Source organism: Ahaetulla prasina, chromosome 3 (assembly GCF_028640845.1).
Source record: "Ahaetulla prasina isolate Xishuangbanna chromosome 3, ASM2864084v1, whole genome shotgun sequence".
In the NCBI taxonomy this organism is placed as follows: domain Eukaryota; kingdom Metazoa; phylum Chordata; class Lepidosauria; order Squamata; family Colubridae; genus Ahaetulla; species Ahaetulla prasina.
This window is the reverse complement of record NC_080541.1, coordinates 158001161-158025104: the sequence shown is the minus strand read 5'-3', so window position 1 is coordinate 158025104 and position 23944 is coordinate 158001161. Positions and strand designations below refer to the sequence as shown.

General features: G+C 38.6%; 1 protein-coding gene across 1 annotated transcript in view; it reads right to left on the bottom strand.

Moving 5' to 3' along the window:
• The window catches only part of ERICH3 (glutamate rich 3), an 80467-nt gene that overhangs the window by 2040 nt on the left and 54483 nt on the right, over nt 1–23944 (bottom strand). Inside the window, exons 11-16 of the mRNA XM_058176662.1 lie at nt 23559–23846; nt 16476–16892; nt 12307–12441; nt 5332–8422; nt 4652–5272; nt 1012–4419 (exon numbers count right to left, since the gene is read on the bottom strand). Coding sequence (XP_058032645.1) covers nt 1035–4419; nt 4652–5272; nt 5332–8422; nt 12307–12441; nt 16476–16892; nt 23559–23846 — 7937 coding nt within the window. The 3' untranslated portion in view covers nt 1012–1034. The remainder of the gene's footprint in view (nt 1–1011; nt 4420–4651; nt 5273–5331; nt 8423–12306; nt 12442–16475; nt 16893–23558; nt 23847–23944) is intronic.

The following is a 23944-nucleotide window of genomic DNA, read 5'->3' as shown; positions in this document are numbered from 1 at the left end:
CCGAAAGCATTATTACAGGGGAATACAGTTTATTACTGTATAAACTGCTATAAACTCATCAGGAAACATGGTTTCAAGGTGCTAAATCAATTAGTAAATAACTTATTTAAATAACTCTAACCTACAATCATTTCAAGAATTAAATATTTATCCCCAGTGAATTACTAGGATTAATTAATTCATATATGGTTGATCATGGTTCATTGAAGAAATGTTCTTGGCTGGGTTTATATATAAATGTACACTATACCCCACAGCTGACAGACAACAGTGGAGAGTTTTGGATAATATGCCAAATGAAAGCCACACCATATTATGGGCCAGTGTGAGGCAGGCCTTAATGCATTTAATTAATCCATGACACACTGGGGCCAGAGCTCAGACAGTAGACATGATTTGACAAATATATAATAATTTAAAATTTCCCTTCTCACCCCTGAGTTGTTTGCATCTTCCTCAATCTGGAGTCCTCTACCAGAAACTTGGGACTTTGAGAATTTTACACAGTACCTTAGCTGTTCTTAGTACTGCACTCTTCTGGCCAGAGATTTCTGATGTTGTTCATGGAATCTGATGAAGCCACTCACTCAGCTTAAGAGTCACAGCTCCAAGTGCTCTTACCACCACTCTGAGACCACTTTGGTCTTTATTTCCCACATCCTCCCAGGGCGCTGTTCAGGCCCTGATACTTCTCCAACTTCTCATATTCCCTCCTGATGTTGCTGTCACTTAATACCAGGGGTATCCAACCTTGGCAACTTTAAGACTTGTGGACTTCAACTCCCAGAATTGAATTCAATTGGGAGTTGAAGTCCACAAGTCTTATAGTTGCCAAGGTTGGAGACCCCTGCTTAATACCACTACATATATAACCACTGCTGTTTTCTGGTCTGATATGCACAATATTAGAACCATCAAACTCCCAAACCTCTAGTAGAAGACCTGAAATTGAAGAAGACATACACTACTCATAGAAGTGAGAAGGGAATTTATATATCAGCACATGCTCACCTTCAGTCTAGGTGTCTCTCTTCTCAGTCAGATCCAGTAGGATCTTGGTGACACTCTCTCTCATACTCCTGGGAGCTCCAAAGAATGGTATTTGTCATTGTGATGGTTTCATCTGTAGTCTCCTCCAATCCCATTTCGCAGTTTATATTTCCATCTTTTTCATCTGAAGGAGTTTCTTCTGAAGGCTCCCCTGTTCCTTCTTCAAAAGGCTCTCCTGTTCCTTCTTCTGAAGGCTCTCCTGTTCCTTCTTCTGAAGGCTCCCCTGTTCCTTCTTCTGAAGGCTCCCCTGTTTCTTCTTCCGAAGGTTCTCCAGTTCCTTCTTCTGAAGGTTCTCCTGTTCCTTCTTCTGAAGGTTCCCCAGTTCCTTCCTCTGAAGGCTCTCCTGTTCCTTCTTCTGAAGGCTCTCCTGTTCCTTCTTCTGAATGCTCTCCTGTTCCTTCTTCTGAAGGATCTCCTGTTCCTTCTGAAGGCTCCCCAATTCCTTCCCCCTCACTGTTACTGCTCTCAATGGTTTCCCTTTCTTCTTCTACTACAACAGCAAAAAAATCTTCACTCGTGGGACACTCCTGAGTTGATTCTTCTTCTGCTGATCTTTCCATCAGAGGTTCTTCTTTATCTTTTTCTTTTTCATTGATCTGTGATACTTCTGTTATCAGCTGCTGTATCCCTATTAAGAGAGCTTCTTCTACATCTGCAAGTGTTATCATTCCTTCTCTCATCTCTTCTCCTGTGTCTGATTCATCCTGTTCCTTCTCTTCTTCGGGAGCTATGACTTCCTCCTGTACTTCCATGTAAAGAAATGTTTCCCTTGTTTCAGCTTCATCAGATACTCCAGTTTGGAGACCAGGTTCTTTTTTCATTTCCTGCTTTTTCATATCTCCTCCAACAAATGCTTCTTTTTGTGGGGCTGATTCAGAGGTATGTTTTATTTCTGCTATAATTTCTTCTCTCCTGGTGACTAACCCTTGCTCTCCAAAGGTGGTTTCATTTAGAGAGCCTATGACGACAGAAAGCACTTCTCCCTTTCCTTCTGAATCTTCTGTTTCTGCTTCCTGGCGTTTTGGTACAACTTTAATTCCTGCCTCTTCAAATGCTACCTCAGTCTCTGGCTTTACAGTTTTTGCCTTCTGTTCCAAGGCTATTTTGCCTTCTGCCTTCTTTTTAAGTGTCCCCTCAGCTTCTGCCTCTTCTGCTTCTAAGTCCTTTCCAGCTATCATTTCAGACTCTGCTTCTATAGTTTTTCCTTCCCTCTTAAGTGTCATCTCGGCTTCTGCTTCTTCAGCACCTAACTCCCCTTTAGGCACCATCTTAGCTTTGGCCAGTCCAGTTTCTGCCTTCCTTTTGAGTGTCCCCTCAGCTTCAAATTCTAATTCCTCTTTAGGTATCACATCAGCCTCTTCCTCTATAATTACTGCCTTTTGTTTAAGTGCTTTCTCTAATGCCTTTTCTTTAAATGTCAACTCAGCTTCTGCTTCTTCAACTTCTAATTCCCCTTTAGATATCACCTCAGCCTCTGCCTCTCCGGTTTCTGGTTTCCACTTCAAGGCAACCTTGCCTTCTGTCCCCTTTTTAAGTGTTCCCTCAAATTCAGCCACTTTGAGTTCTAATTCCCTTTCAGCTAGCTTATCAGATTCTGCCTCTATAGTTTTTGCTTTTTCCTTAACTGTTACCTCAGCTTCTGCTTCTCCAACATCTAGCCACCCTTCGGTTATCACCTTGTCCAGTTGTCCAGTCTCTGCCTCTTTTTTAAGTATCATTTCATCTTCTGCTTCTTCAGCATATAACTCCTCTTTAGGTGCCACTTTAGCTTTGACCTGTCGAGTTTCTGCTTTCCATGCAACTGTCAACTCAGCTTCTGCTGCTTCAGCATCTAACTCCCCTTTAGGTCCCACCTTAGCTTTAACCTGTCCAGTCTCTGCTTTCCATGTAATTGTCACCTCAGCTTCTGCTTCTTCAGCATATAACTCCCCTTTAGGTACCACCCTAGCTTTAATCAATCCAGTTTCTGCTTCTCTTTCAAGTGTCATCTCCGCTTCTGCTTCTTCAGCATATAAATCTCCTTTAGGTACCACCTTAGCTTGGACCCATCCAGTTTCTGCTTCCCTTTTAAACGTCACCTCAGCTTCTGCTTCTACAGCATATAACTCCCCTATAGGTCCCACCTTAGCTTTGACATGTCCAGTTTCTGCCTCTCTTTCAAGTGTCATATCAGGTTCTGCTTCCTCAGCATATAAATCCCCTTCAGGCACCACCTTAGCTTTGACACGTCCAGGTTCTGCTTCCCTTTTAAATGTCATGTCAGGTTCTGCTTCCTCAGCATATAAATCCCCTTCAGGCACCACCTTAGCTCTGACACGTCCAGGTTCTGCTTCCCTTTTAAACATCACCTCAGCTTCTGCTTCTTCAGCATATAACTCCCCTATAGGTCCCACCTTAGCTTTGACACGTCCAGGTTCTGCTTCCCTTTTAAATGTCATGTCAGGTTCTGCTTCCTCAGCATATAAATCCCCTTTAGGCATCACCTTAGCTTTGACATATCCAGGTTCTGCTTCCCTTTTAAATGGCACCTCAGCTTCTGTTTCTTCAGGATATAATTCCCCTTTAGCTCCCATCTTAGCTTTGACACGTCCAGGTTCTATCTCTCTTTCAAATATCATCTTAGCTTCTGCTTCTTCAGCATATAATTCCCCTTCAGGTTCCATCTTAGCTTTGACACGTCCGGGTTCTGCCTCTCTTTCAAATATCATCTTAGCTTCTGCTTCTTCAGCATATAATTCCCCTTCAGGTTCCATCTTAGCTTTGACACGTCCAATTTCTGCTTCCCTTTTAAACGGCACCTCAGCTTCTGCTTCTTCAGGATATAATTCCCCTTTAGCTCCCACCTTAGCTTTGACGCGTCCGGGTTCTGCCTCTCTTTCAAATATCATCTTAGCTTCTGCTTCTTCAGCATATAATTCCCCTTCAGGTTCCATCTTAGCTTTGACACGTCCAATTTCTGCTTCCCTTTTAAACGGCACCTCAGCTTCTGCTTCTTCAGGATATAATTCCCCTTTAGCTCCCATCTTAGCTTTGACACGTCCAGGTTCTATCTCTCTTTCAAATATCATCTTAGCTTCTGCTTCTTCAGCATATAATTCCCCTTCAGGTTCCATCTTAGCTTTGACACGTCCAATTTCTGCTTCCCTTTTAAACGGCACCTCAGCTTCTGCTTCTTCAGGATATAATTCCCCTTTAGCTCCCACCTTAGTTTTGACACGTCCAGGTTCTGCTTCCCTTTTAAATGTCATGTCAGGTTCTGCTTCCTCAGCATATAAATCCCCTTTAGGCACCACCTTAGCTTTGACATATCCAGGTTCTGCTTCCCTTTTAAATGGCACCTCAGCTTCTGTTTCTTCAGGATATAATTCCCTTTAGCTCCCATCTTAGCTTTGACACGTCCAGGTTCTATCTCTCTTCAAATATCATCTTAGCTTCTGCTTCTTCAGCATATAATTCCCCTTCAGGTTCCATCTTAGCTTTGACACGTCCGGGTTCTGCCTCTCTTTCAAATATCATCTTAGCTTCTGCTTCTTCAGCATATAATTCCCCTTCAGGTTCCATCTTAGCTTTGACACGTCCAATTTCTGCTTCCCTTTTAAACGGCACCTCAGCTTCTGCTTCTTCAGGATATAATTCCCCTTTAGCTCCCACCTTAGCTTTGACGCGTCCGGGTTCTGCCTCTCTTTCAAATATCATCTTAGCTTCTGCTTCTTCAGCATATAATTCCCCTTCAGGTTCCATCTTAGCTTTGACACGTCCAATTTCTGCTTCCCTTTTAAACGGCACCTCAGCTTCTGCTTCTTCAGGATATAATTTCCCTTTAGCTCCCATCTTAGCTTTGACACGTCCAGGTTCTATCTCTCTTTCAAATATCATCTTAGCTTCTGCTTCTTCAGCATATAATTCCCCTTCAGGTTCCATTTTAGCTTTGACACGTCCAATTTCTGCTTCCCTTTTAAACGGCACCTCAGCTTCTGCTTCTTCAGGATATAATTCCCCTTTAGCTCCCACCTTAGTTTTGACACGTCCAGGTTCTATCTCTCTTTCAAATATCATCTTAGCTTCTGCTTCTTCAGCATATAATTCCCCTTCAGGTTCCAACTTAGCTTTGACACGTCCAATTTCTGCTTCTCTTTCAAGTGGCATCTCAACTTCTGCTTCTTCAGGATATAATCCTTCTTTAGGTCCCACTTTAGTTTTGAGACGTCCAGTTTTTGCTTCTCTTTCAAGTGTCATCTCAGCTTCTGCTTCCTCAGGATATAACTCCCCTTTAGGCCCCACCTTAGCTTTGACATGTTCAGGCTCTGCCTCTCTTCAAATATCATCTCAGCTTCTGCTTCTTCAGGATATAACTCCCCTTTAGGCCCCACGTCAGCTTTGACAGATCCAGGCTCTCCGTCTCTTTTACGTGTTATCTCAGCTTCTGCTTCTTCAGGATATAACTCCCCTTTAGGCCCCACCTTAACTTTGACACGTCCAGTTTCTGCCTCTCTTTCAAATATCATCTCACCTTCTGCTTCTTCAGGATATAACTCCCCTTTAGGTCCCACCTTAGCTTTCACACGTCCAATTTCTGCCTCTCTTTCAAACGGCACCTCAGCTTCTGCTTCTTCAGGATATAATTCCCCTTTAGCTCCCATCTTAGCTTTGACACGTCCAGGTTCTATCTCTCTTTCAAATATCATCTTAGCTTCTGCTTCTTCAGCATATAATTCCCCTTCAGGTTCCATCTTAGCTTTGACACGTCCAATTTCTGCTTCCCTTTTAAACGGCACCTCAGCTTCTGCTTCTTCAGGATATAATTCCCCTTTAGCTCCCACCTTAGCTTTGACACGTCCAGGTTCTATCTCTCTTTCAAATATCATCTTAGCTTCTGCTTCTTCAGCATATAATTCCCCTTCAGGTTCCAACTTAGCTTTGACACGTCCAATTTCTGCTTCTCTTTCAAGTGGCATCTCAACTTCTGCTTCTTCAGGATATAATCCTTCTTTAGGTCCCACTTTAGCTTTGAGACGTCCAGTTTTTGCTTCTCTTTCAAGTGTCATCTCAGCTTCTGCTTCCTCAGGATATAACTCCCCTTTAGGCCCCACCTTAGCTTTGACATGTTCAGGCTCTGCCTCTCTTTCAAGTGTCATCTCAGCTTCTGCTTCTTCAGGATATAACTCCCCTTTAGGCCCCACGTCAGCTTTGACAGATCCAGGCTCTCCGTCTCTTTTACGTGTTATCTCAGCTTCTGCTTCTTCAGGATATAACTCCCCTTTAGGCCCCACCTTAACTTTGACACGTCCAGTTTCTGCCTCTCTTTCAAATATCATCTCACCTTCTGCTTCTTCAGGATATAACTCCCCTTTAGGTCCCACCTTAGCTTTCACACGTCCAATTTCTGCCTCTCTTTCAAGTGTTATCTCAGCTTCTGCTTCTTCAGCATGTAACTCCCCTTTTGGTCCCACTTTAACTTTGACATGTCCAGTTTCTGCCTCTCTTTCAAATATCATCTCAGCTTCTGCTTCTTCAGGATATAATTCCCCTTTAGGTCCTACCTTAGCTTTGGCATGTTCAGTTTCTGCCTCCCCTTTAAGTGTTATGTCAACTATTGCTTCTTTAGCATCTAACCTGTCTTTGGGTAGCAATGTAGCTTTGGTAAGTCTTCTTTCTGCTTCCCCTTTAAGTGTCATGTCAGCTTCTGCCTCTGTGACTTCTAACTCTCCCTCACGTCCCACACTGACTTTAGCCTCTCCAGTTTCTGCCTCCCTTTTAAGTGCCATGTCTCCTTCTGCTTCCCATGGATATTCCATTTTCTTTCCTACCTCTCCTTTTCCTACTTTCCCTTTAGTTTTCACTTCTGTCTCATCTATTTCTGCCTCTTCTTTAAATTCCCTCTCAGTGCCTTCCTCTTCAATTTCTGTCTTTCTTCTGAGTGCTTTCTGTTGTTCTTCAATCATTTTCTGTCTTGGAGACAATCCTTTTATTTCTCCTTTTGCCTCTTCAACCCACATCTCTCCTTTTGCCTTTTCCGTCTTCGCTAATTCTTCCATCAGCACTGCCATAGATTCTAAACCGGGTTCAATATAAAGCCCTTCTTTCTCCAAGTCCAATTTCTCTTCTGGAGCTGCCATTTTGGACTTTAACCTTTCTTCTCTTCCTCTTTCGTCAGCTCCTCTTTCTACAGGTTGTACTATAGCCTTTTCTCCTTGGGTTGTTTGCTCAATTGCCAAAATATCTTTTGCTCTTGCTTGCCTGCCTTTCTCTCTTTCAGAATATGGTTTGCCTGCTAACTTATCTTCCTCAGTTATTTCAATTTCATGGTCAAGGAAGGCCTCTCCCACCAAAGGCTTTATTTTCTTGAGGGTTAAATCTTCTGTAGATATGGCTTTCATTCCAGTCACATCTGGATATTCTTGGTATAAATCTTCATCCCATCTGGATGAAATGTCTTGGACTGTTTCTCCAATTTTAGATGGAACCTCTCTTCCACCAGCTGCTGCCTTTTCTGCAGCAGCTGCTTTTTCATCTTCATAGAGAACATCTTCCATTTTTAATTGTGGTGGTCTAAGTTCTGTTTCCATGGGCCTCAATTCATATTTTCCCTCCTCATCTTCCCTCAAAAATGCCTCATCCTTTCTTTCCTTTCCCATTATGTCAGCTTTTTTTCCGGCCTCTGCTTTATCTTTTTTTTCTTGAAAAATTACCTTTTCTTTGGGTTCAGCTTCTGCCACCTTTTCTGGTACCTCTCCCATACTGATCTTTTCTGCAAATGTTGCCTCCCAATCTTTAGCTGTTTCATATTCTCCTTTCATCTTTTCTTTTGCTTCAAGCATGTCTCTGTCCACTGCCTTAATTCCTTCTAATTCTCTCGTCTTTAAAGCTTTTGGTGCCTCAGTGACTTCTGCCCCTTCTCCCTCAGGGACCCGCCATCGCACATGTTCTTCTCTCTTTGCTGCTCTTTGGGCGTCTTTAGCTTCTTCCTCTTCTGATCTAAATCCCCCTAGAACGTCCTCTCTGTCAGCAGCTTTCTGTTCTTTTGCCATTTCTCCATTTTTCCATGCTTTTGCCATGCTCTCCATTTTTCCATCCTTGGGGGTTATTTCTTTTTCTAAACTGGCCAGTTCTGATTCTGTGGGTTCTCTCCCCCATTCTCTTTTTCCTGCCACAAGTTCAGGTTTTAGTGCCTGGTCTCCTCTAAGACTTGGTCTTTGGGCGGCTAGCAGTTCTTCTGTTAGAGCTGCTTCTTTAGGGCCTTTGCCAACTACAAGCTCCTCTTCCTCAATTATTCCTTCCTTGCCCATCATCTCTCTCTCTTTTTTCAATTGCTCTGCAGCCTTTAGCGATTCAGTCCTTCTTGATCGTTTTGCCAAGGAAACTCCATCTGGCACTATTAAAATAAGCACAGTATGAGTTGTAATTGTGACAATTTTATCAGTGTGGCATTTTAAAAAACTGCATTGACATGTGTTTCACCTGCCCTTATTAGCCCATCCATTTTGAATGGATAGCCATCAGTGGCTTTGCTTTTTGGATTAATGTAACAGCAATTACAATATAATGGTAAACTGGACAAGTTAATTTTCTGGTCCCACATTATTCTACATTAGTTAAGAGAGAAGAGTGTTCTGGAAATTCGCTCTTGTATGGTTCATTATTAGTCTACCTTACAAACTGTCTGATATTCCTCCTACACTACTAATTTTGCTACTTCTTTTACACAAAACATTCCCAGCAAAGCCTTCCTTTTCCTCTGAAAACTAAATATTATAAAGTATTGAAGAGTGTCCATATGACTGAAGTTGGACTACAAAATGATAAATCAATTAGAAGTTCTCCAGGGCAGAAAAGGTCCATAAAAAGAAAACAGTTCCAGAAAATTAATATTATAGGAATATAAAGGTTTTGCCCCCAAGGTGGTAATAGGTGATCTCTTTTCTCTTGCAGACAAACAGCTGGTTATACAGCCAAAGCTGCTCCCTAGATTTGAATGGGAGCATTAGAAATTACCTAGGATGACCCTAAGATGATCATGTATCTTTGGAGAAGATGACCACAATTCTCAGTCAGAAAGATCAGAGGGTCAGCTCTTTTATCATCTTTCCCCTTCCGTTTTTTTTAAACACACCTAGGCTTTTTTTATTTTTTGATTTACACTAATAGGCTGATTGAATGTCAACCTAACTATAACCCCTTGCTGGATTTTTATAAACTTTTCATTTTCTTACTGTTTACTTTGGAACTTTAATCCACTTTCACTTTTGCTCTAAGAAGTTGGTGACGAGATAACGCACTCTCTGGTAGTGAAAGCTATTCTACTGATTTACATAGTTTTGACTAATCATGTTTTGGGGGTTTTACAAAATTTCTTCTTTATTTATTTATTATTATTTTTTTGAGTTTGCATTTTAACTTTCTGAAAAAATAAAAATATATAAAGAAAAAAGGAATATAAAGGTTTTGAAATGGATTAAATCAAACATTAAAGGTCAATGTGCACACAGATATACACAAAAGTGATATATCTTGATGTGGCCCTACATCAAAATAACTGAGAATTTATTGTAAAATCAAATGCTTTAGACACAACATATTATAGACTGCAAAATAAGTTTGGTCCTAGTTGTAATGAAATGAAATTATTGTCCACCTAAAGGCTTTGTGTCTATACAAACACAAGCATAAGGGAGAAAATGAATGGATTGAATATCTGGTATAATAATTTCTTTTCAAGTATCATGTTTCCAGAAACTTTCTTTCTAAAAATTGGAATGTTCTATATCTCTTGGATCTATCATAAAACAATTCCTAGCTTTTAGAAAATGATATATGTATAAATGTACATTTAGGTTCATATGAATATGACTTTTCATGTAGTTAAAACAAGTGAATTAAAAATGCTGATTAGTAGGAAGTGAGAAATAGCTACATGGGACCAAAAACAGAGTGTCTTCAAGGGGTTAAAAATTTAAGATGTGGAAGCCACAAATAAAGTCCTGCCCCTTGTATGTTTGTCATATGAGCCTTTTTATGGTTGCTCCTCTAATCTTGATTTTTTTCACTGCTATGTGTAAATGTGTCTGACCTAGAAGCCTTATAACTGCTTTCTAGAAATATCAGCAGAACAACGTAGGACCCACCCAGGAGGAATTGTGAGGAACAATAAAATATTCTGGTCTGGATGGGAATAAGTCACCATTTTTTGAAGCCAAAACAGTGCCTCATCAGAATATATATAGAAAAATAGTGTTAAGCCTATTTGAGAATAATGAAACCTAATTGATTTGGGATTTATTTTTCCCACTGATTTCAGTGAGAATTATGTGCAACAGGTAATACAGGACTACACACAAACATAATGTCCAATGGATTTTCATAGAATTTTATTTTTGGATTGTTGCCTAATTCTGTTTACACTAGAGTCTTTTTCCTTTAATTGGAAACACTGTACAAACTCTCAATGTACTTATTATTAATTTTGTTCAATAAATTGTCTTCTAAAACCTTAAAAGGTTAAGGAAAATATTATAATGGAATATATATATAAGTAGATTCTTATAGACCTTTCTGACCTGTATGCTTGCATATTTTAAGTACTTGGCACTAAAACCTGTTGAAATTGAAGTGCTGATAGCATCCATCTAGACCTTTATACTGTATGTGACTTTCAATGAACAATCCAATCAAATGAGATATATCTTGGAATCAAAACTTGTTTCTTAGGGAACAAAGCTAAAGAAAGTGCTTATAATTCAGCCCGGAGAATAGAAAAAAAATAGTATTATTAAGAAAACCTCAATTTGCCTTCTGACAAAATGGTTTATAGGAGCAGTAAAATTTGCATGATATTGTGTGAAGTGGAAGAAAGCATCTAAACTCTTACCTGCTGGTCAGTCTCATGAAGAGGCTGTCACTCTAACATGTATCCCAACGTTGGGGATTTTGGCACTTAAGGCCCAAACTATACATTAAAGAAGATAAGTAACTGATGCTGACTTTCATTTTCTTATAATATCAAAGAAAACTCAACATCTGTATATATTTATAGGTTTCTTCATGAACATTAATAACATGATTTGTTGAATAAATCTCAACTGAAGGTCATGCATAATGCTAAACCATAAAGCACAGTTTAGAAACCAAAATTGCTGGGTTTCCACAACAGGCAATCAGAACTGTATAAAATATATTGACAATATGATTGCACCACCTGATGCGCATAAAATACTTCCCCTCTAGCAACAGCATGGAAACTTGTCAAGTATTTACATTTTTCTCCTACTATACTTATGACTGGATTTTGCATGGCTGAGATTTCAATTCACTGTCAGGGAGAATAAATAGCTGTTAAAATCTGACCTGGACTCTACCCATTCTTAAAACAGTCTAGAATAGGAGTGTGTCATTATTTGCAGAGTCCCAGAGAGTTATTTTTGAGGATTCCTCAGAGATTTCAATAATTTAAGACAATTTCATCTCACTATTATGTTTTTTTCCATATAATATAGAGCTACAGACGATCCTAAAATGTGACCTGTTTACTTTGTGCTTCCTGTGATGGCAAAGATGCCCACTTAACATGCTGTGTACAATTGTTGGATAGCCTAAGATATGAGCAAGCAAGCAATGTCAGGTGGGCAGGGTCCTTTTTTTAAAAGATGACTTCCAGGAGGTACAGGGAATATATTTTGTGATACAATCTTGTCACCATTAATGACAAGATCAACTGTGTGTGCTTATATGTAAGAACTGGGAAGAACTGACAAGAAAAAAGGCTGTTACGATGCAGCCAAACATCAGCTATTATGCCAGCAAAAATAATCTAGGCCAGTTTTTCTCAATCTTGGTCACTTTAAGATGTGTAGACTTCATGTTGGCTGGAGAATTCTGGGAGCTGAAGTCCATACATCTTAAAGTGGCCAACTTTAAGAAATACCAATCTGGGTTATTCTAGAAAGCTCTGCTTTCTAAGGCTGGGGAAGGCCCAATGAAGTCTACAGTTGTTGTTCCTGACCTAGGTTATATCTGAGTTCCCTGCCTGTATAAGAATTTTGTAGCACATAGGGTGATGTGTGCAAGGAAGGGGTTGAAGGTGAAGCAGCTTCAAAGATCACTATTTCCTGAGGAAGACAGTAGTGATTGAGAAACTTTTTCCCCCTATGAAAGAGAGAAAAAGAAGAAAAATATAAAATATAAGGTGTAAAACATCAATTAGACACAGCATTTAACTGAAAGAAATATTGAAGACAGGTTCCGTGCAACAGTAGAATTTACCTTCAAATTTACCTTGAGCAACTGCTATATGTTCTTCCTCATCCTCTGTACTGTAATCACTAGGTTCAGGTTCAGAACTCAAAAGCTGATCTTTTTCAATAGCCTCAGCTATTTTCTCTCTGACCGATTTACGATCTTCAAAAAAATCATAAAAAGAGAGCAAAAGAGAAAGCAAAATAAAATAAAATAAAATAAAATAAGCCATCCTTGAACATAAAACGAGCTTACAATTACTCTACAACTAGCTAAGGATGGCAATTAAGATCCAGTAAAATTCTTTACTTTAAAAATGAATTATGTACACATATAAACAATAAACGTCATTTGTTCTTTAGGCAATGAAAATCTCATGCAATGCTATCTCTCCCATGCAAAAATTACACAAAGCACTCACCACTTTCAAATACCACCAAGCTGTAAGGTCACCTTTGTTCAGAAATGGTTTTAATTTGTGCACAAATTAAAAACAAAGGTATCTTGAAGGCAGGATATGAATAGCAACAAGAAAAGGAACAGGAACAATACAATTGAAAAGCTATTATTCCATCACAGATAAACTAAGGGCATCTTTGAATACTAAGCTTCCTGACACAATTCCAATAGTTTTGTTAATTCCTTAAGGAAGTAAAATAACTTGCAAGTTTTGTCTCATTTTGATGAACAGGAAAGGCTCAATGCAAATCCCCATGTGCTCAACATGTGCATATATGTAGTTTGGCTATGCAGTTCTACAATATTATTATTATTATTATTATTATTATTATTATTATTATTATTATTATTATTATTATTATTATTATGTCCATGACAGCTTAAAGAAATACTAATATTTTCACTGTTACTTTACTGTGTTAATAATTACATTATTTACATTTCAGTTGTTTATAACAAAATGTCTATTATTAATCTCTTATTCCTATCAGCTCAGAAACTATGATTTTCTAAACAACAGCACATCTTTTTCTTCTGTCCAAAATATCATTAAAGAAGAGAGAAAGAAATTGCTCTGTAAGAGTAAAAAAAAAAGATCTTCAGCATTTATGTTTTGTCTTTTTAAAAAGGAAAATTCTGACGGTTCTCCTTAAATCTGGACACCCTATTAATGCATGAGCCTTAGTGGTGCAGTAGTTAGAATGCAGTATTGCAGGCTAATTCTGCTGACTGAAAGCAGTTCGATCCTGACTAACGTTGATTTAATCTTCCATCCTTCTGAGGTCCGTAAAACAAAGATGCAGATTGTTAGGGGCAATATGTTGACTCTGTAAGCCACTTAGAGAGGGCAGTAAATGAAGTGGTATATAAGTCTAGGTGCTATTGCTATTTTGTAGGAAAAAAATTAGCATTGCCACATCACCTAGAGATTAATATATGTATCATGAAATAAATACTGATTGGTGTATCGAGATTACTTTATTTTATCTGTACAATGTAAGCAAGGTAGATAAAAGATTGCAATGTGCAGTTTAAGGCTACAGTGGATCCTAAACAACCTGCCACTGATCCAACCATGAAGGATACAACTAGCATCAAGGACTTTCAATAATTAGAAGACCCTCACGCATTTGCACATATATAAATTTCTGTGGGTTGATGTCTAAGTTTTCTTCCTTTTTTTTCCCTGCCAACAGAATTAAAATATTATCTGAAAAGTTTTTGCCCACCATGGACCTAATCAATTGGTCTGAGATCTTTGTTATATTGCTATTGTACACATATATTTGAAGAGGTGCTGTAACTATCAACTAACCCTAACCCTAACCCTAACCTTCTCTTTTTCAACTTGAAAACTTGAAAATGTATGGACTTCAAATCCCTAAATTTCCCAACCAGCTTGCTAACTGGATGATCTCTGGGAGCAGAAGTCCACATATATTCAAATTAACAATGTTGGAAAATATTACTCTGTCTAACCTATTAAACCTAACCTAACCAATGGCTTTTAAAAAATGCAAAACAGCCAAAATACGCAGATGTAATCAACTGGTGCCTGAAACTCAATGGGAGGCTAAAAGGGAGAAGAGTTGATGCCTCTCACACTGAATTTGGGCAACGTGCTAAGAAATAAGATTCATTCAATTGACAGGCCTTTGAGAAGTACCACCTGTAAATACATTTCTAAGGGAGAATGTCCTTGCATCATTTTCACATATATGCTTCTTTTATATGTCACTTCTAGGCCATTCTTATAAACGACTTTTCTCTGACTATTGGCAAATGTTGCAATCTGAGGCCTACTTTAAAACAGGAGAGTCATTCTGTGTATGGATGATTGTTCTGTGAATAAAAGGATGTGACCAAAACCGATCACAGCATTTGAACTTCAGGCCATTCTTAGAATCTGATCTCTTACCACAACCTAATAGGTTAATTAAGCATTATATGTTCTTAACGATTTGCCAAGGTTGAATATATTGCTGTTCCCAAAACAATCTTCAATATCATCCATTAGAATGTTCACATGTCCCCTCACATTTCCATTCAGAAAATGTTAAGGAACAAATTTTTCTTTGTTTGCCAGGACATTCATCAAGGCATACCATACCATACTACTACCCTGTAAAACTTTTTTTAAAGAGGTGTTGGTAGCTGACATTTTTACTACGTTCAATCACAGCGGCAGAATTTGAAGAGACTGCTAAATGCTGTACTCACTGAAAACTGAAACCATTGCACAGTAATTTAATGATCATGATATGAACAAAATAGAAACAACAATACTCTTTTATGCTAAAATCTGGGGCAGGCCATTGACTCAACCTACATGATTTCTCCACACTTTCGTTTAATATTATAATATGTAATTCTGTATGTATTCTTCTTAAGTGGTTAATTTCATTCCTCAGTTGTACTTAAATATTCATCTCATCTAACAGTGTAATTGCAAAGTCACTCATATTGAAAACCTAGCATATGGATGAAGGAAAGTACCTCAACCAACTAAACACCTATAAATAATTCAGCATAATTATCCAGCTCTGTCTTTTTTTCAATATTCCTCCATGTTTTATACATAAAAAATTGCAAGGCAATGAAAAGCATTCCAGCACCAAGATGCTAGCGAACAATTACCATTTTATAATCTTCTGCCCCTGCCAAACTAGTAAATCCGGTAACACAAAGTAATATGAAACAATCTATCAAAATCTATTAAATCAAGCAAGAACATAATATATCACCATCCAAGGAACATATTCCAAACCACAAATCAAAAATATTAGCATGACTTATGGCTTTCTTTCATGCCTGCATCACCACTGATAGCATGCTAATTAGTATGAATTGATTCACCCTTACAATATTTCCATCACGAGCTAAATTAAAACAAAATAGAATATTTCTGTCTTTCTTGCCAAAGGGACCTGAGACAGGAAACAGGAATGATCATGTAAATAATATGTATTTTATGATTCACAAAAATAAGCACATGGGTTACAGTTCTGGATATTGTAGCCTAATGTATTTAGTGGGCGACAGGTTGGAAAGGTTGTGTTGGGCAATGGTAGCCAAGATGGTCAAATAATCTAATAGAGAATAAAGTAGGATAACCTAATATGGCAATCCATATTCTCCATGATCATGAAAAGTCTGAAAAAAATATCTTGTATCTGGGGCTCCTAATTCATTGTTCCAAATGATAAAAAGACACAAAAACTTGTTTTAAATACTGTGTTTCTGAGTCTTTACAAAAGATACACAACTACTTTGATGTTGTTCTTTTTGTACGAATTCTACAACTACAATTTCAATGATGGTCATTATCAATTCCAGGCATATTCACTGATCTAAGATTCATATCCTCTCTTTGCCCCCTGGCTAACTAGAAATTAAATTAATTCAGTCAACAAATGTCCCATGCACCACGGAGATGGAGACAAGAGAAAGACTCACAAAAGTCATATATGCAAGAGTGCTCAATTCCAACACCTGAAAGAATAAGATAGCATGGCAATTTCAAGACAAACCTCTACCAGTTATCTGGCACATACCTCAAAGCAAAATCTTGCCCCATTCAAGGATAGTAATAGATTTAGGAAGATTCAAGCAGGATTTTTATTCATATGCAATATCAAAACATGGCACCAGAAAATCAGCATTCAATTAAAAATCAACAAAGCAACACACTTGTATTCACCAAACCTGATACAGATCTCTCTGCAAACCATACTTACCACCTTCCTTATCTTCAGAAAGCTTCCTGCTCGGATATCCTTCTAGAGCACTGCTTTTCAAATGCACTAACTTATCCTTCTCTTCCTCCTCCCCCATGTCTACCAGCCCTATAAGCTTGAGCTTCTCATGGCCCGGACTCATGTCCTGAAGGGTCATCTCCACTTTTTCTTCATAGAAGATATCTGGCACATTCTTGGTGCTCAAGCTTTCTGTTTCTGTCTCCCCCAAGTTTTCCTCTTCTTCCACATCGGTTCCCTGACTTCCTTCCCGTTGAGATTTGGTGGTTTCTGTTTCACATTCTGAATGAATGTCTGTGATGTCTTCCTCCTCATCACGCTTCCTGCCTTCAAACTCGGATTCGGTTCCACTGCTGTATAATGTGCTGCTGCCGGAGACAGAAAGCAATTGTTTTCTACCTACAAAGAGTAAAGACAATTACAATTTAATGGAGTCCTGCCCCCGATCCTTGGGATCATTATTTGCGAGGTCATTATTTGAGAATTAAGTATGAAAAAAGGGCCTTTCTCCACAAAAATGCAAAATATTGTTTAAGCCTTTCTAAAGCAGCCTGTCAGGTCCCATAAGTTGTTGCCATTCTGGTGGAAGGTTTGTGGGGGGATTCTGTGCATGGGGTTTCTTCTGCTTTGTTTTGCTGTACCTTGTGGAAAATAGAGAGGAGCGAAGGAATGTGCCTCAGGTCATCTTAGGGAGGGGGGAAAAATGTGCCTTGAGCCAGTGGTGAAATTCAAATTTTTTTTACTACCGGTTCTGTTGGCGTGGTTGGTTTGATGGGCATGGCTTGGTGGGCATGGCAGGGGAAGGATACTGCAAAATCTCCATTCTCACCCCACTCTGGGATCAGCCAGAGGTGGTATTTGCTGGTTCTCCGAACTACTCAAAATTTCCGCTACTGGTTCTCCAGAACCTGTCAGAACCTGCTGGATTTCACCCCTGCTTTGAGCCATCTGCTTTATCTCACCACAGGAGAAAGTGAAACCGAAGCACCTGGGAATTGACAGTTATCACCTTCCCTGCCCGAGATTCTCAAAACATCTTTGCACTGCAGGATTGGCTCAATGTTGAACTAGACATTGGGAGGGGCTTTGCTTGCACTGATTTAACCTAACTCTTTGTGCAGGAAACTACAGACCCTGCCTACATTCCCTTTGCTATCACTATCTTTCAACAAAAGTTCCTTTTGAAGTGATAATTGTTTCAAGAATTCTGCTTTCTTGAGAAGACTGAGAAGCAGGACCTTACACAGCCCTTAGGTGATCTTCAAAGATATAGGATTATAATACCCAGAATTCTCAGACTTCATGCTAGAAGGTGTTGCCTCTACACATTTATGAAAATATATCCTTGAGTGAGATGTGGGCATAAAGAGGTTCTAAATTTCAATTTCAAGTACCTATTAATATTATCTACACGTTACAGCACTATTACAGCCAACTGATTAAATTTGTCAATTTAAATCAGCTCACCTAAGACTATCTGTATCTGAAGAACTGGTTACATAAAAGACATTCTTTACAAGTTGTTCTCTATTTATTACTGTTCATTTAACGATGGCTTAAAGTTACAATGGCCTCCAAAAAAATGTTATTTACAACCTCTCCTCAAAGTTACCACCATTGCACCACCCTCACTGTCCTATGATCGCAATTTGGGCGCTTGGCAACCAGCTGACATTTACGAACAGCTGCCATATTTTATGGTCACATGATCGTGATTTTCTGACTTTCTTAGCTGGTTTCCAACAAGCAACATCAATTTGGAGAGCTGGAGTCTCTTACAACCATGTGATTCACTTAACAACTTTTGTAAAACGGTTGTAAAACAGGTCCCAATCATGTGATGGCTCACTTCAAAAAGGCCACAGAATTAATCTGGAAAATCTGTACCTCCCTATTATTATTATTATTATTATTATTATTATTATTATTATTATTATTATTATTATTATTATTATTATTATTATTCATTTATTCTTGACAAGCATCATCCATTTATTAAAAGATGCCTATAATGAACTGATCAAGGAAAGTCAAGAGAATTTTATCCTAAAAATGCTACTTTTAATGTGATATTTAATTCTTGTGCCTTCCATTTAATGCAATTCTGACTTCTGCTGTCTAGCATACTGTTAAAAGATAATTAATTGTAATTTCTGAAAATATTTCAAATTGCTACGTCCATTTGTGCTACTCTAAATAGTCTGCAAGGCTTGCAGACTTTTATAAAACAAAAAAGATTGCTTGAGCTAATATAAATGGTTTTCGTTATCTTTTGCCTTACACTAATGCAATGCAATATATTTTACAGCCACTGTTATAAAAATGACTGCATCACTATTGAGAACACCATTATAATCTTAATTTTCCAGATGGGAAAGCAAAGCTAAAGTACATATAACTAGTCAGTACTTACAGCCAGTCAAGAACTTGATGGGAGCTCAAATTTAAGTAATCTGTGGTCCAGATCTGAATAATCTGTTGTCAGGCATCTCTCAGTTGACAAAGCAAGAAAGTATTTCTCACAAAATGAAAGCTCAGATAAATGGATTTATTGCAGCAAACCCATGAAGCTATGAGGAAGAATTCCAGACACTTCTGTGTATCAAATGCCAGCTCTATTTAAAATAATCAATATTCAAATATCTTGCGCCTCTGTCTCCTGCCAGCTCTCCATAAAAAGCTACAGGAGAATCTCTTTTCAGCACGAGAATTTTCAGCTTTCTTTATTTGGGCAATTGACTGATATTGGGTTGTTTATTTCTGACCATTTGCAAAATAACGTTCATATCTGTGGTCCACCTCTAATAAATGATGTAGGTTTTAACAGGAAATAGGGAAGCTAAATGTCCTGTTTTTTGTCCACCTTTATTTAAAATCTACTGTAAACTTGCACACTCATATGTTGAGGTAGTAGAGGGAAAGAAAACCTTCTGGTCAATGGTCCTAATCTGGACCATCTTGGCCATGAGCAGTCATATCTCCTTCCTCAATGACACATCCTTTTCCAATGCTGCTGATTGGCCTGTCTCGCTTTCCCTTTGTCCTGTTCTTCCTCTCAAAAGGAGGTCAACATGGTATGGGCAAAACCACCAGCAGCAGCAGCAAATCCTGGCTCTGTTCTTTCTCCTTTTCATGCAAGCCTTCCTCTTCCCCTCAAGGGCAAAAAGGGAGGCCAACAGGGGGAGCGATGAGTGGCCAACTCTACCGATGAACTTGACATTCTGCTACACAGTAATAGTTGCCATAGGGGATCACCTTCATGACTTCACGCCTTTTGATAGGGTGTATGAACCCAAATGCTACCCCCGAAAAAGATAGTAATAGAAGCCAAATTTGAAAGTAGATCAATTTAGTTATCTATAGCAATTAGCCATTGGTGTCTTTTAATACGCTTTCAATTTCTATGTCTTTTTATGTTCTTTGGAGACACTGAGAGAATGACTAACATACCGTACTTTTTCTCTTACCAACCAAATAAGGTTCTCATTTAATCTCTCTCTCTCTCACACACACACACACACAGATACACAGAATGCACAACCGCTCCATCCACTTGAAAAACACACAACTGACTTGGAGCTTTATATTATCCCTCTTTTTATACAAAGCATAAGTGAGGCAAGTGGGAACTGAAGTCGGTGATGCTCGCTCTGCCATGGCTTATGAGGAATATGCAAAATAGAATTAGATTTAAATCTCCAAGAATATAAAAAGCCACAGTATCTTTGAGCTAGCCAACTCATTAAAAATATTACCAGAATTTTGGAGGATATAAACAGACTAATAGCAAAATTGCTGTTTGCAGCCCTCAGCAAAACATCATGAAATGTTTTCTCTAACTAATGAGTCCTTCTGATTTATTCACAGGATTATGGCCTACCAGGATCTGAAAAATGTAAGTTCAGACTCTCTGACCAGCTCTCAACAAAACAATGGGAGGAAAAAAAAAATAAGAGTAAAGATTCCTTATCTATCTGGAGAGGCTATTAAAATTTTCCACATTGGGAGAAATGTTGCCTTCAATTAGGCCTGCAAGTCTACAGCTGTCAAAAGTAAGCACCGATTTTGTGGATCATTGTTCCAGTATTTATATAAAAAATAAGTCTACTGCTACAGTGTTTGAATTTTAATTTTTAGTTAAAAACAAATAAAAAATATAAAGCCCCTCAAAATCTTTCTGCTACTACCTGAAAATGTAGATAGGTGATAGAGAGAGAGAGAGAGAAACAGATAGACAGACAGATAGATGCACAGATATGGAAAGAAGGAAAGGTAACTCATAACGCATCTGTTTTCTATGTCTGAACAGTCTAGCATAAGATGCAAATCTGACACTTTTAAATAAGAAATCCATTGATAATATAAGCAAAAAACTAAAACAACAAGCACCCTGACAAAATTACTTTGTTCCATTCCAACAGAATAAATTATACAATGTCAAATCAAGTTGCTCAGATATATCTTTTTCAACTATAAAACAAATTCAGTCATGACTAACCATCTAGGGATCTGAAAGAAATGGGGGTGAGCTTTTAACAAGCATCTATAAGAGCCGCAGTGGTGCAGTGGTTTGGCAGATCGAATCTCACCAGGCTCAAGATTGACTCAGCCTTCCATCCTTCCAAGGTTGGTAAAATGAGGACCCAGATTGTTTGGGGCAATAGGCTGACTCTGTAAACCGCTTAGAGAGGGCTGGAAAGCACTGCAAAGTGGTATATAAGTTTAAGTGCTATTGCTATTGCTATCTAAATGTTGTATAGTCAGTAGAACTAAAGAGTAATGGAAATGGACAATTAAAGGATGGTCCTTGGCCTTCTGATTACCATCCCTGTCTGGACAATCCTCTATTAGAAAGTGAGACTTCCCATTACTCACTGCATGGTATCCATACCACATAGATAGCAGGTGCCTTACCAAAAAAAATGCCTACAAAAGAGAAAGGGCAAGCAAGTCGCTCACATTCATTTGGAAGCAAAAATTAGCTGCTAATTACTTTCCCGAACACCCAATATGATCATTGTTGAAATTCAAATCGTATCAGTGTTCCAACTATATAAAAAAACAAACCTACAAAAGCTCCTTGAGGCAATGTAACTGAATATCTGTTATGGTTTGGCCACAAGCCTCAGAAGACACACCAACGTTTTTAAAAAGAAACAAAATGTGCAATTATGCTTAATGATGATTAGCAAAGCTACAACATTATGATTTGCCACAGTCGCTGACCAAAATTGGATTTGTCTCGATCAGAAACAAGATTCTTTTCCACGCAAACCAACTCCAAACCTGGTTTGACAGCCCGAGTTTGCTGTTGACCTTTAAGCTTCCTATAAAAACCTTGGATCTTTCAGGCAGTTGCATCCATTTCTCAGTCAGTCACTTTACCTTTGCCTATATTTTCACACAGAAAATATGAAAGTAAAAGCAACATTAACATTTGGTTTGAAATAAAACAACGTTCTTTCATGTAAGGCCTGTCAAAATGGGAATAATTTTAGGGATAAGCAGTAAACATAGGAAAGTCTGGAACAGCTTCAGTGGCAACAGTGGAATACGTGACAGCGACATCAAAAAGAAATAAGATAGAAAAGAGGCAAGAAGAAATCAGCTTTGTATCAACAGAAAGCCCAAAAGCTGGCCGCTTCCCTAATCTTGCAAATGTGCTTTGCTTTAGACCCGCTTCTACACTTTTTGTATTAATGAACGGGAAATGAGATACATGCTTCCCACTAGATTATTTATGAAAGTGGGTGGCTGCAAATACGTACAGGAAATAATTATCTCCATCAGTCATGCTGACTGGAAAAGAGAGAGGTTACCCAAAATCTTATTTATGCTCCTGAAACAAATCCTGTGACATTTTAATCTCCTTCTGCTAATAATTATTGAGGGTTCGCCACACTGAGCTTTTGTTCCCTGCCTAGAACCCAGATGGCCCTGAACACATATTTTTCACCTTGAGGTTGGGACATTTCACTGTGGGAACCAAGTGAGGGTGAGTAGAAACAGTGGACCATAAAGTGCAAGATCACAAAGATAGGTCAAGAGATCTCTACCACTGCTGGTTGGCTGGCTGGCTGGCTGGCTGGCTGGCTGGCTGGCTGGCTGGCTGGCTGGCTGGCTGGCTGGCTGGCTGGCTGGCTGGCTGGCAGGCAGGCAGGCAGGCAGGCAGGCAGAGGGAGAATACTCTTACAGCACTTGACACTTTACAATGCTAAAGTGATATCTACTGGCTGCCCTGCAAGACAGTGGTAAAAACATGGGAGAAGAATACACCTCCAACTCAGAAAAGACAATGCATAGAACATACCATTGCTCGTACCACCAGACTTTGCAAACGCAGTGATCAACTGTACACTCGCCTTTTATTTTCTTCTAGTGCAAACCATGGATTACAAACTATTTGAGTTTATAAGAATATATTCTCATCTTCTCAATCTTTCCCACAGGGAGATTTTGTTAGCTAAGTGGCACAGAAAGTATTCCGAGATCTACTGACAGGAGCATCCCGAGAACCAGAGATTTGACAACAGTACATAGAAGAGTACAGAGAAGAAAAAGCTCGTAACATGGTTATGAGGGAAGTTTTTAAAAAGACAATGAGAAAGCAAAGCTCCCCTTATGCCTTCTTTTGTACAGAGAAGAATAGCATCTATTTTATTCTACGCAAAGACAAGAGCATTTGCAGTTCAGGTATAAAGTGCAGACATAATTCATAACAGACGTTGTAATATTTCACTCTATAAACATCAACTTCATTCCTGTTCCTACACTCCTCTTTGGCTTAACAGATATGGAATCAGACTGGATAATAACAACATGGGAAATAAATAAATAGTAAATAAACAATTGAATGAATGAATGAATGAATGAATGAATGAATGAATGAATGAATGAATGAATAAATAAATAAATAAATAAATAAATAAATAAATAAATAAATAAATAAATGCAAATCCAACTCTAAGTGGTACTTAACCATCACCCTGAAAATGAAGAGTCCTCTGAAATATTAAAAACATATTAGGATATTAGGATTTTAGTTTAAGAGAAAAAAAAACTAACCGTGTTTTCTCTCCTCTTCCTCTGTGTAGCTTTCCGTATATCCCTCGCTTTCATCTCGCTCACTATCAGAAGTCCGTGAAGATTTCTGTGACGAGACTTTCCTTTTCCTTTCACGATCAGAACGGTCTGTTTCCCCTTCAGAGAGCGGCTTCCCTTTTTCACTCATTTGATCATCAGCACGTGCTTCTTTCTCAATTTTCTCCACTTTCTCAAGTTTCTCAACTTTTCCAACTTTCTCAACTTTCTCAACTGGTTTCTCTTCATCAGCTTCAAAATCTTCCTCATATGCTGAAATAAAATGATACCTTGTGGAATACGAAATTGACTGCATAGGTTCTCATTAACCCCCAAAAGGTTAAGTCCATGAGCTTTTGTTCCCCTTTGTA